The 12,089-nt window shown below is 43.0% G+C and overlaps 1 protein-coding gene across 3 annotated transcripts in view; it reads right to left on the minus strand.

The window, feature by feature from the left end:
- cracr2aa (calcium release activated channel regulator 2Aa) overlaps positions 1-10,181 on the minus strand; it is a 14,100-nt gene extending 3,919 nt beyond the window's left edge. The window contains exons 1-13 of one of the 3 annotated variants that reach the window (XM_031861493.1): positions 10,056-10,181; positions 7,037-7,394; positions 5,478-5,589; positions 5,195-5,390; positions 4,195-4,341; positions 4,003-4,093; positions 3,813-3,908; positions 2,316-2,503; positions 1,827-1,898; positions 1,404-1,449; positions 1,113-1,201; positions 652-1,003; positions 277-409 (exon numbers count right to left, since the gene is read on the minus strand). In XM_031861493.1, coding sequence (XP_031717353.1) covers positions 277-409; positions 652-1,003; positions 1,113-1,201; positions 1,404-1,449; positions 1,827-1,898; positions 2,316-2,503; positions 3,813-3,908; positions 4,003-4,093; positions 4,195-4,341; positions 5,195-5,390; positions 5,478-5,589; positions 7,037-7,219 — 1,705 coding nt within the window. In that variant the 5' untranslated portion in view covers positions 7,220-7,394; positions 10,056-10,181. Of the gene's footprint in view, positions 1-276; positions 410-651; positions 1,004-1,112; positions 1,202-1,403; positions 1,450-1,826; positions 1,899-2,315; positions 2,504-3,812; positions 3,909-4,002; positions 4,094-4,194; positions 4,342-5,194; positions 5,391-5,477; positions 5,590-7,036; positions 7,395-9,316; positions 10,021-10,055 lie in introns of those variants that run through there. The other 2 variants (XM_031861513.1, XM_031861503.1) reach the window with 2 other exon arrangements.
- Positions 10,182-12,089: the final 1,908 nt, after the last annotated feature.

Consider the following 12,089-nt stretch of genomic DNA (forward strand, 5'->3'; position numbering starts at 1 on the left):
CCCCCCCCCCCCGAGACCCTGCACAGGACAGTATATCATAGACAGATTTATCAGAATGTTTAGCACAATGATTAGCCACAGCACAAGGCTATGTACAGTCCTATAGCCTGTGCTTTCACTGCTGACACTGCTGTACTCAGTCTAACTGAGAACAAAATGTTTTCTCCAGTGCCACATCCAAGTGCTTTGTAAGCAATCACATACAGAGCCTGAAGTCAACGGGGCTGAGTGTTCTGTTGCATTTGCTGGCAAGAATCAACACTATACATTACGTACCCACAGTGGCAGAGGTGCCAGGGTGGAAGCAGTCGTCGCAAAATCGCCGAAGGAGGGACGTCTTCCCTACGCTGGAGTTCCCCACCAGGACGATCTTGAAGAGGCGGTCGGGCGTAGAGGGACCACCTTCCTCCTGAAGAAACAGGACGCATGACGAAGGCGATGGGTTCTCGCTTTAAGCAGTTAGTTACGCGGCTGACTCCTCTTTGTGTGAGGGAGGCTACAGCAGGGCCATACTGTACATAATGATACTTTTTGAAAATGAAATTGAACACGTCTCCTCCCTATATATCGACCACCTAGCTTGGAATAAGCGAGCCTTTTGCCATTAAAATAACTCGTGTTAACTTTTACAGTGATTTCATTCTTGCTTACATTCAGGCTGGTCTCCTTGCCAACGGGCTGACCCCTCGGAGATGAGGGGGTTGCACTTTTCTCCATGTCTTCCTTCGACTCTTGCTGCTGGGCAGTGAATGCGCTAGGGTAAATAACGCTCATCACCAAGTCTATATGCTCCTCACTGTCTGAGGCTTCCTCTTCCTCATTATACTCCTGAAGCCGGGTTGGGGGCTGACCATCATTGTGGAGCAGGTGTGGGAGGTGGTCCTCCTCGATGGAGATGATCCTCTGGAGGTGCCCTCTTGCGTTCGCTGTGTAAGAGGACTGGCACGACCCATAGGTGAGGTTGTGCCTCACAGAGCCGGCGGTGAGCTCCTCCTCTTCCTCACTGCAGACGGAAAGTGACATTATGGGACACACGACAACAGTGCTAATTGAAACAACACTGTATGATGACAGCAGAACATGCACTGTACAAACTGTGGCTGATGCTTTACCTTTTGAAGGCATTTGTTTTTGTGTGTTTCTCAACATTGATGGAAGGCCTCTGCTTCAAACTTGGTGTTTTCGTAGAATTCTTTGGATTCTGCAGAAATAAAAGTTTTGACTTTAACTCCAGCATGAGATTCAGGATTCAATCACATTTGTGGGATGGCTATTCTGGGCTCTTGTTAACACTTGCATCTTTCTGTTATTCCTATAGTCTTTAAAAAGAGGGCATATGAAGTGCGGACAGCGGAACTTTAAGTAATACAGTGTATTATTCCGCTATAATAAACGGCACATACCTGGAAGCATATGTCTTTTTCATCCCGTAAATGTTTGTTCATTTCCCTGGAGAGAACAAAGAAATACGGATATTAAAGAGAGAGGGCGAAGCTTTTCATTAAATTTAACTTTTACACAATTTTTGGAACTGTTTAACTGGTCTTTATCAATTTGAATGCCTGGCCTTGTTTGATAGGCTGTTTTCTGGTGAACAATAAAGTAGCCATGGTGGCTCTGGAGCATCCTGCTCTCCCCAGGTATGTAGGAAAAGGCATTTCCTTGGCTAAACACGATATGTCAGTTAAGTAAAGATTAGCAGGCGGTAGCTTGAATCCCTGGACCAGTAGTTTCAAATCACAAGATAAATATCCGTGTCATGTCTCTGTACTGCGTTTTGTTTCGTCTTAAGTGGGGCCAGTACAGCTGCACATCTGGATCCAAACCTCAAGAGGCCCAGTTGTTTGAGGAGGCCCGCTCGCTCTCGCTGCAGTCCCTCAGTCAGTCTGTATATTTCACTGTGTTGAACAACAAAGCATGTTTTATTACAAACACTCTGTGACCAGCCAGAGTATGCACTTAAAACACTTTATTCAAAACTAGTGAGGAAATATGAACCGGAGCATATTCTCATCAAGATACAGTATCACAGCATTTGAAACAAACAGTAAGATATTGTCTTTTATAATGTAATGTAGCTGCGCAGTATATAAAAATAATTGTAGGTTAGAGCACTGTCAGCATTACCATGTATATGATCTTAATCATCTTTCATTGACAGGATAAATTGTGTATAAAGTATTTATCACTTTGGTTCGTAGCAAAAACATGTGATCGCATCCTGACCAATCAGCAAGCAATAAGAACCCGAGAGGCCAACCAATCAGTGCAGGAGTTATAATGAAGCTCGAGTTAGAAGGAAAAGTGCAACTCACATCTCCTTGTCCTCATGAAGCCGCGTGGACTGCTCCTGCAGCACATTCAGCTGGACCTGCGCCAAGACCAGCTCTTGGCTGGTGTGGTCCAGCTCCCGTGCCAACTCATCATTCTTGTGCTTCAGCTTCACGTTCTCCACCTTGGTCACATGTTGCTCACTTTGAAGCTCCTGGCACTCAAGCTCCGACTGGAGGCAAAAAGGATCGCGTCCGTTACTTGTCGCAGTACTGACCTTTAACTTAATACTATTCAATCCTCTCTGATCACACCCACACACATACAATCCGTAGCACTATGTGAAGGAAGATCAAAAAAGTCTGACATTAGCGACCCCTAGTGGTACACACTCACACAATCGACTCCAACCATTGTGCTCTCAGCTCTAGAGATGCATGGCTGTTAAATGTACAGTGACCTCTTTAACGCACAGTCATAAGGTGAACGTACGGAGACGGCAGGATGTGAAGACATAATACCTTCAAACAGCTGACTGCCTTTAAATATTGTGATGAATTCCATCAACAGGTACAATCGTGAGCAGAACCGTACTAAATGCTTTTGAAGCTGTACCAGCCTGTACGCCGCCACTGTGTGGACAACTGCTCTCCACAAACACTTGGTAAACAGCTGACTTATTAATTAGAGGTGTTAGGTGCTGCGAGAAGAAGAAAAGTCCTTGTTGGTGTGACCAGAGTTAATTTAAGTTAACTAATTAGCCTTAAAAGCCGGAGTGCACGTCTGTAAACAGAGTTGTGGCAGAACCTCTTAACATCGAACAGTATCCATCAACACAAGCTGCTGCAGGAAAACATGTTTTGACGTCCTTACCGAGAGGTGGAAAGTACTGTACTTATGTGCATCTTTATTTGAGTACTTTAATTTTCTGCTACTCTATACTTTTACTACATCTGAGAGGCAAATATTGTATTTTCACTCTACTACATTTCTCTGGCAACACTAGTTACTAGACATTTTTGACTATTTAGATTAATATAAAAAAATATAAATCAACTAATAAATTGTAATGTTTTATCACGGATCAAGCTACCCGCCAGTATATAAAGTAGTCCCTTAACTCCACCTTTAACAGCAGCAACATTAGTGACGATTAAATATGTCATCAGTCTCAGTCCACACCATCCCGTTTCTACACATCAAGTAAAGACGGCACCGCCTAACAAGCAGGATCAGAGTCTGAGAAATAAACCTACTCGTGAATGTTAAGTACTCGACAAAATGTATAGTTTTTATTGTTCGTTGTTTGAACATGAGAAACTGTATATGTAGGTTACTGTAGAGATCTATGACGTAACTAAATCGCTTCATTAGCTGATTGACAGCATTCTATTATCTGTCGTCTTGTTTAATGCGTTTCACGTGTGTGGCTGCTCTGACAGCTGAATTTCCCTATGGGATAACTGTGTGTGTGTGTAAAGAGTTTCTCATGGAGAGCGAATACTCTCTGCACTCTCTGAGTAATCCTCTCTCGTACTCACCCGTCTCTGTTTCTGAAAGAGCTGCTCCAGCTCTTTCTCCTTACCAGACAGCTGCAGCTCCATGTCCTGACTGCGAGACAGAAAGCGCTCATAGTCCTTAAGTGCAGGGATAAAGGACAGAGTGCAAGTGTGATGAAGAAGAGGCAGATGTACGGTATTTGATATATTTAGCAACAAGGTAGGTTTGTACCTGCAGCACAATCCTGTCTTTTTCAGTTTTTATTTGTTGCTCCATTTCCTCATAAAGGCGCTGGATCTCATCGTCGTGTGTTGCTGCTTTCCTGTATGGATACAATTCAGATGCGATAATGTGCCGTACAGCGTGTACCTCCGCCTAGAACGACACACTTGAAGTCTAACCGTAGTTTTGAATGACCCTGACCTCTTGAGAGCGCTCTCCATGTCCCTCTTCTCCTGGTTGGCCTCTATGATCTGGGATGTCACTCTGGCCAGGAAGTCCTCAAAATTGGATAAAAGGTGGGGTTCATCTCGGCTCAGCTGGGCCCACAAACTGCGCACTTCAGCGCGACTGAGAGGACAGAATGCAGAAGCAGGATTCAAGCACAGCAACAGTCCAACACATAAACGTACATAGAGGCAGCAGCTCAGGTACCAGTCCCTCGTGGTTTCTAAAAGAACATGACGTTCTTTGTCTTGAAACATCCGTTTGTTATTGCAGCAAAACAAATCTGACACTTCAGTCATAACTGCTCGTCTGCTGCATACTGTGCCAGTACAGTAAGCTATGATAAGGTAGGGCAAGTCAAACAAATCCCTGGAAGACTTTTCAACAGTTACAAGTACCTAAAAGTCTTGTCGACATCGATATCAGTTAGTGCTGCACAAACTGATCTGAACATCTAAAATGTCAGCTGGAGCTAACCGGGTAGGAGGCGGAAGCCAATAGGATGTGTAAATCTGGCATCCACCTCCACCACTGTTTATTTTGAGTCGTGGTTGTTTGTTAAAGGTGAGTCTAGGCATGCGTTTCACAAGATCCTGTCATTATCCACTACATCAATGTCTAAACAGACCTCAACCAGAGTTACTAATGCCCATTGAATACTGTATGAAATACTAATGCAGAGAGAGTTGACATTAATGGTTCAGATTAAGATTGCGAAGGCTTTTTGAGTGTGAAGCTTCCTCACAAATCCGGATGATTTAATACACAATGTCTACGTTTCAAACACGATACTATCAAACACATGTGAATACTCGAGCAGTTGTAAGTGGAAACTTACAACTCTTGTTTAGTTTGCACAGCTGATTACGGTCTCAGGCTAGGTCACCTAAAATAAGGTGTAGCCTCAAATCAGACGTCAACAAAGTGTGCAAAGAGATATGACGTGGAGCTAACACCACGTGCATGCGGTACTCACTCTTCAAAGACACTGTTGGCTCCCAGGCTCTCCATAAGCATGCAGAAGTGTTTCTCCTCTTCCTCCTCCTCCTCATCTCCTCTGGCCATGCTCTCCTCCCACCGGCTCTGGTACAGGACCTCTGCTGGGCTCTTACAGGCGTTCTTCTCCCCCATGCCTTCCGCTACAGAAATCTTCCGACCGAATAAGAACTCACCTAGAAACAATCAAGACCTTCAGCGCACGATCGAAACATCGGACGACACCTGCCGGTGATAGCGGCGGTGTTTTTAAGTAGACTTACTGAAGCCGGAGGAGAACTCGTCCAGCGTCAGGTATCCATTGCCGTCGGAATCGAGGGTAACAAACACGTTTTCCAACTCCTCCGCGCTGAGAGGGAGCTCGGCACTCAGCCTCTATTTAAAAAGACACAAAACACAGCTGCTATTGGAAAGAACAAAGCCTCGAGGACCTTAACGATACTGCAGCTATAACAACTACTGCTTGAGACTTATAAGGACCGTCATCAGCCCAGCGGCTATCATGTGCAACGGAACAGTTGGCGGTTCTTTCCCCCGTTATTTTCATAATTAGACTTAAGTAGCCGAAATAACACAGGGTGCCAGTTATATTCCAAATAGCCTCTTCCTCATTGTTATTCTAACCAGAACATGTTTAATGGACATCATCTTCAGCAACACACAGTCAAACACCTCGACACCTGGGATTTTCCCAGTGCAGCTACAGCCTTAATAATGATTGACCACTGTGCAGCTCCACAGGAGCAGATGTTGGCTCAAGTGAGACTGGCAAAAGTCTTTCAACAGAAGACTTTAAGTAGAGATGCTAGTTGAGAGGGAAGGAGAGACAGATGCTCTGTAAACCTCCCTTCTGACCATGACAGTATCCGCTGGATCATTAACAAGAAAAGGCAACACAGCCACACCTCTGTAAGCAGCTTTTACGCCGTGTTTACACTGCTGCGAAATGTTGACCGAGGCATCCCATACAATCCAGGGGAGGGATCCACAGTATCAGCTGTTCCTGTAAAGTGTGTTATCGGGGCAGAACATATCCCTGATGTCAGCAAACAGTAAAATTGTAAAAGCTAGCGTGCTGGTGGTCGCAGTGTGAAACGTACATTTAAACTGGGAAAATCTAGAGACTAAAAAAATAAATAAACGCTGTGTCGAGTGCACACAACCTTAAGCAGTGCCACTCATTCAGCTTGTGAAATCATAACAGTAACAAGCGCTGCTTTTAAGTACATATTGTACTCTTCAGTACAGACGGTCATATAAATAGAAGAGGAGGAGGACCGGACCGCTGTCTAATTCCCAAATCCATTATCATAAACACCAGATCAAAGCTTCCCCTCTCTGTATTTATGCCGCCTACAAGTGCTTCATCAAAGCATCAGCCGTGGCGGGGATGAATATCAGAGGGGCGAGTGAAATCTGCACAATAATGTGAGTGGAGTAGTTGCATGACAAAGCTTTCCGCGTGGCTCTCTGTGTCTCAGCCTCTTTTGAATGAGGTACACATGTCCTGTTCAGCATCATTAATGAGTGCACACACCATCCCTGCGCGTCACGCTCCTTCTGGATGAATAAGAGGTTGTTATCTCTAAAAATGCCCAATGTGGATGCAAAGAAAATTGGTCCTAAAACTGCGCTGATACTTTGTCGTTTAGCCCCCCCCCCCCCACAAGTAATTTAAAGTTTGTAACAATGTGTTTCTGTCCGTAAGACCCTAAATGTCATCCAAGCAAACGTTACACCGTTGAAGTTTGAATTACTTTCATGCAAACAAAGATTTATTAAAGCTCAGTCACGGCAGTCCCACTTGTGTCAGCAACCTCACCTGCATGTCCCGTTGGGTGATGAAGCCCTTGCTCTCGATGTCACACATCTGGAAGAACTCCCGGGTTTTCTCCACGATAGTGTTCTGTCCCACATCCCCGTTCTCGCTGCCTCCTCGCCTTCGCCGCGCTGTCTGTGTCGTGGTGGTGGTGGTGGTGGCGCAAGGAGCAGTAAAAGCTGCCATGGTGTTTGAGAGTCCCTTTTTTCCGCGTCCTTCGCATGAGCCGAGAACAGACAAGACGCGTGGAGGACAGAGAACCTGGAGAAGTCGAGCTTCAGGCTGCTCCACATCAGAGACTCTCACCAATGTCACAGATTGTCATCCCTTAGCAACCGCCTCTTTAATTAGCCGATGAAGCCTATAGCAGAGAGACAGAAGGAGAGTCTTCAGTTTGAATAAGTACGGCTCCTTGCCCGATAGAAATAGATTTTAAAAGAATGTATGTGCTGCATCAAAAACGTGTTCTTGAACAAAATGTAAAGTCTATAAGAGGTAGATGCATCATCCTCGTTTCTAGGATATAAATAACAGCTGCATTAAAAGGAACAAGACTCGAGAGATCCGATTACTACATTTGTTTCTAAGAGGAGCACCTTGATTTAGTTTTTTAATTAGCTACACTGTTAATTATTCATTCACATAAAAAACGGCCAGTGAGTGTCTTTATGCAATACTCTTTGTGCTCTTTTTGCCATCTCTCACACACACATTATCAGTGCGATTTATATTTGCATTGTCAAACACGTGGCCACTCACAGGGCTCTGTACACCGAAAAACAACTGCTGCTCTTCTCCTTCACTTCAGGGACGATGGCCCTGGCTGAGACTAATGTCATCTGACAAGTAAAGCCCAAAAAACTGAGAAGAAAGTTGTGGTTGTGACGAGGAGGGTCTCGTCTGCCCGGAAATATTGACTGATAACTCAAGTTAGTGGTTTGGTTTGGTGGGGACTACCGTTCTCTGTGCACTGGTCTGGAAGACTGCCTTCCCGGAGGCTGTTGTGCACTATGAGTCGGCCCAGTCGATTAATGACTGTGTGTGTGTGTGTGTGTGTGTGTAGACATGTGGGACTGGTATAAGTAAAACAGACATAGGCAGGTAGAACGGAGGGGAATGCAGGGTCAGAGACATAATACACACACAAACCGTATAACTATAGCACTGGCACACACATAATCTCTATCTTCTGCTCATAATGTTCACTGAAGCATGAATCTGAGATTTATTCCATTTTTCGTATCTACCATTTATATGAATATATACAGGACCCCCCCGATAATAAAATAACCATTCAAAAATATATTTGTGTAGAAAACATTTGGTTTTCAGAGAGATACTTGGAGATGAGTGTACAAACATTGTTTTCGTCTCAACATTTCTATAATCTACTTGCTATTAATGAATACGGCATGCTTGCAAGTTTGAGCCAAAGCATTATGCAACATCTTTGCAGGCGTAACAGCCCTCACGAGGAAAGCCATCAACCCACAACGAGCAACCGGCACAGCTTCAGCGTGAGAGAGGAAATAAGAAAGGGAAGTTCGGTGAACTGCTGTTTGGAAAGAGTGATGTAGTGTTTTTGGCACATGATAATGCATAATATTGTCTTATCTTTACAGAGTAGGTTTATTGCTCCTTTGTTCAAACTGTGTAAGTGCGTTGAGGCCGGTGGCTACAGTATTTGTCGTTTTCCAAAGGCCCTACGTTTAAATGATGGAGCTTCCTGCTTTGCATACAGTTGTCTTATCTTGTTTTAGGGTTTGACATGGAACAGCTGTCAGCTATCTGAGCAACAGCAAAACAAGTCCAGCCAGAAACTAAGACTCTGTTTAATGAAACACAAATGAACTAAAAAGCAGAAACATCGACGGAAAAGTCCATCAGTTTAATATTAATGCTCAGGCTGACAGATGGTTGTCAATATGTGACTATTCTACAGGATAGATTCAGTGTCTTCAACAGACACGAGTGTCTCTCGTCAAAGGTGACACAGTGCTCATCGGCTGCATGTTAAGCAGACACTGACATGGTGCTCAGAGACAGTTTGTGGTCTATAGTCGTGACCTCAACGGGTCTCTGCAAAACACACGTAAAGGACTTTAAAAAAAAGTCCTTTACGTCGCCATTAACATTAATGGTATGATTTAAAAAGCCCACAATCAATGTCAACCGTCTAAAAATAAGGCTGGTCAATATATCTAAAAATATAGATGCATATATAAATATAAATGAGATTAGATTGAGAGAGAAGCACAGTGTTGCATGCTGCTCGGTTCTCACCTTGTCTTTTTGTTTTAAATGAGATGAAGCTGCTGTGACACCTGTCCCTTGAACCTACCTCATGATTTGTGTTCGTGCCATTTTCCCGGTTTTCAGAGCAATAACATATTGTGAAGTAAATTATCCAGCACGGTTCAACAAATCTGGTCAGGGATGGCTTTTTTTTTTTTTTTTTTTTTTTTTAAATGTAGGCTACTGAGGAGTATCCAAATATTTGTCCGACATGCTGCAGGAATTTCAAGTGACGAATTTCGAGTCGCCTACTTCCTGGAGAGAGTTCACGACCATTTCCACTTGTAACAGCAATCACACCAGCGTCATCTGCAGCTACCGGGGGCGTTTTGCGAGACTGAATTTCTTACACCTGTCAAGTACTTCTTAATTGTTGCATCAGAAGTGTCATTAAAAAAAAACGTGCCAACAACCGCGTGCAATATGTAAACATGATGCAGTAGAAGGGAGTAGCACCAGTTTCACGTAACACGTGTAATAAGATAAAACGTCCACTTCCTTCCCTGTATTGACACTTTCTTTTACTGTGAAACTTCCTGTGACAGATAAAGCCTCATTGAAACTGTAGTAAGTAAACATTTTAGATAAACTAAGCTAAGAAGGACCTTCCTTTAACATTAGCATTTGATAACTTAATGGTTAACAACAGTCGTAACCTTTAGTCCGGTTTAGTGCTACTGAAGGCTCGTGAGCGGCTGTTGGGGAACAAAAAGTGAACTTTACGTACCGGTGGGTGAAAAGTCAAATTCAAGTCGGAGGAATTCATTGACTTGGTTTGTGTCAACCTCATCCGCGCTTAGTTGCCCTCGCTGTTTACAAGGCAACCTGCGGAGTGCAGGAATTTGATGGAGCGCCGACGAGGTAAACCCGGGTGGGGGTGGGGGGGGGGAGGGGCTTCAACGAAGTCATCGGTGGTAACCGCAGCAACCATTTACCAGGAAGTCCTTTCTTTTCTTCTCAGTGTCAGAATTCACGTGTTAAAAATGGAAAACAACACAAAACTTTGTTTCTTTTATAGAGATTTGGACACAAGCTTGTTCTGATAACACATTCTTTGTGAGAGCGCAGTAACATTTTATGTGACATTGTTTCATTCTTTTCTCAATTAAACACACAGGTGACATGTAAGACTTTCATTTGCTCTGTTTATTGAGTAAAACATGTTGCACATCTTCCGTGAGTTTTATCTTTGTTAGTAACACATCAGGAAGTACCGGAACAAATTTCAGCATAAAGCCTATAGAGATTAAGTTCTCCCAGTATAAGAACACAGCATGCCGTCATGTGGATAGAGCTCGTGTTGACCTTGGTGGTCAAAGAGAAACAGATTTTTGCCTGAAATGAAATCACATAAAGGATCCACGGCAATGAGTGGATGAGCCGACTGCACTCTGGTTTTGTACTATACTGTACACTACATATTGTACACTGACATGTAGGCATCATGCAGGACAGTTACTTGGAGTATTCTGAATACAGGCTACAAACAAGCTGAACCGGATGAACAGGAAGCAAAAATCCAACTATAAGCCCTGTGGTACCGAAGAAAAACAAGCAGGAAACAGTTTAAGTCCATATATGCAACACATGTTTAATCACCTTAAAGGCTGCTTCCAGCTTTGGTGGAAGTATTTAGATCCTTAAATTATGTAACAATTCATTTTTTTTAAATAATTAACACCTTTTAGTTCTTCACCATGAAAAGTCCAAATATCTGTTGCAAAAATGGTCTAATATCGCGCTATTGTTATATCATGCATCGTTTATCATGATACTAAATATGTTTGTAAATGTGTAAGCATCATTTGAATGTTGTAGCTGGTTGAGGTGGAGTTTATCAGAACTATTTAACATAATGTTGGGACATTTCTTCTTCTTGCATCACATCTAGGAGCCTGTGTTTGTGAGGTTGTGTCCTGATCCTTTCTCTGTGCAGTAACTTTACACAGCTGGTTTATTGAATGAGCACACCTCATTCTATAAACCAGCTGTGTAAAGTTACTTGTTAGTTCAGTTAGCTTGACAGTGCAAAGTAATAACATCCACCAGTTGCTGTTTTAATGGCTTAGTCTCACGTTGTTGCACTTTATGATCTGATATCTAAATCATTTTATGTCAATAAAAAATATGTAAATCTAGAATATTGTGTTTTGATTGAGTGAGGAAAGTAATCACGTAAAAAGTGAAGTTACCCTCGGAAAAGCACATTAATCCTGATGCAGTTAATGTATTCGATGGAAACATGTAAATATTGTAGTATTTTGTTTAACATCTGTATAAACACATGCAGTTACCAGCCAAGGAAAACCCCATCTCTGTAACCAGTGTGAAAAATACAGGAAGTCTCGGGGGGACCGAGACCACTTGATTGACACCTTTGGGCCGTGATCTCCCATTTGATCAGTTTTATAACACAAGTTCACAGTCCTGGACAAGACGGAAAAGGAAACATGAGCATTTTTTTTATGACATAGCATTTATATTTCTATGACACTGTACAGGCGGTACACAATAATTAAATCTATAAATCTATTCCCACATCAAGCACATGTTAACATGATCTAATGTTTTGTTTAGTTTGATAATGTTAGTAGTATAACAGATTAGAATGCAGAGTGCTCAGTCTGTGTTCAAATACAATGTGTAGGCTACTAGAGGGCAGAAAACATCAGAACAAGGTTACCAGATAACACTGGTTTATACATTTGCTTTGGCCTCCATGGCCTCTTTACACCTTCAGACACAGAGCAATATAACATTC

The sequence above is a fragment of the Anarrhichthys ocellatus genome, unplaced genomic scaffold, assembly GCF_004355925.1.
Source record: "Anarrhichthys ocellatus isolate YVR2014 unplaced genomic scaffold, GSC_Weel_1.0 scaffold2, whole genome shotgun sequence".
In the NCBI taxonomy this organism is placed as follows: domain Eukaryota; kingdom Metazoa; phylum Chordata; class Actinopteri; order Perciformes; family Anarhichadidae; genus Anarrhichthys; species Anarrhichthys ocellatus.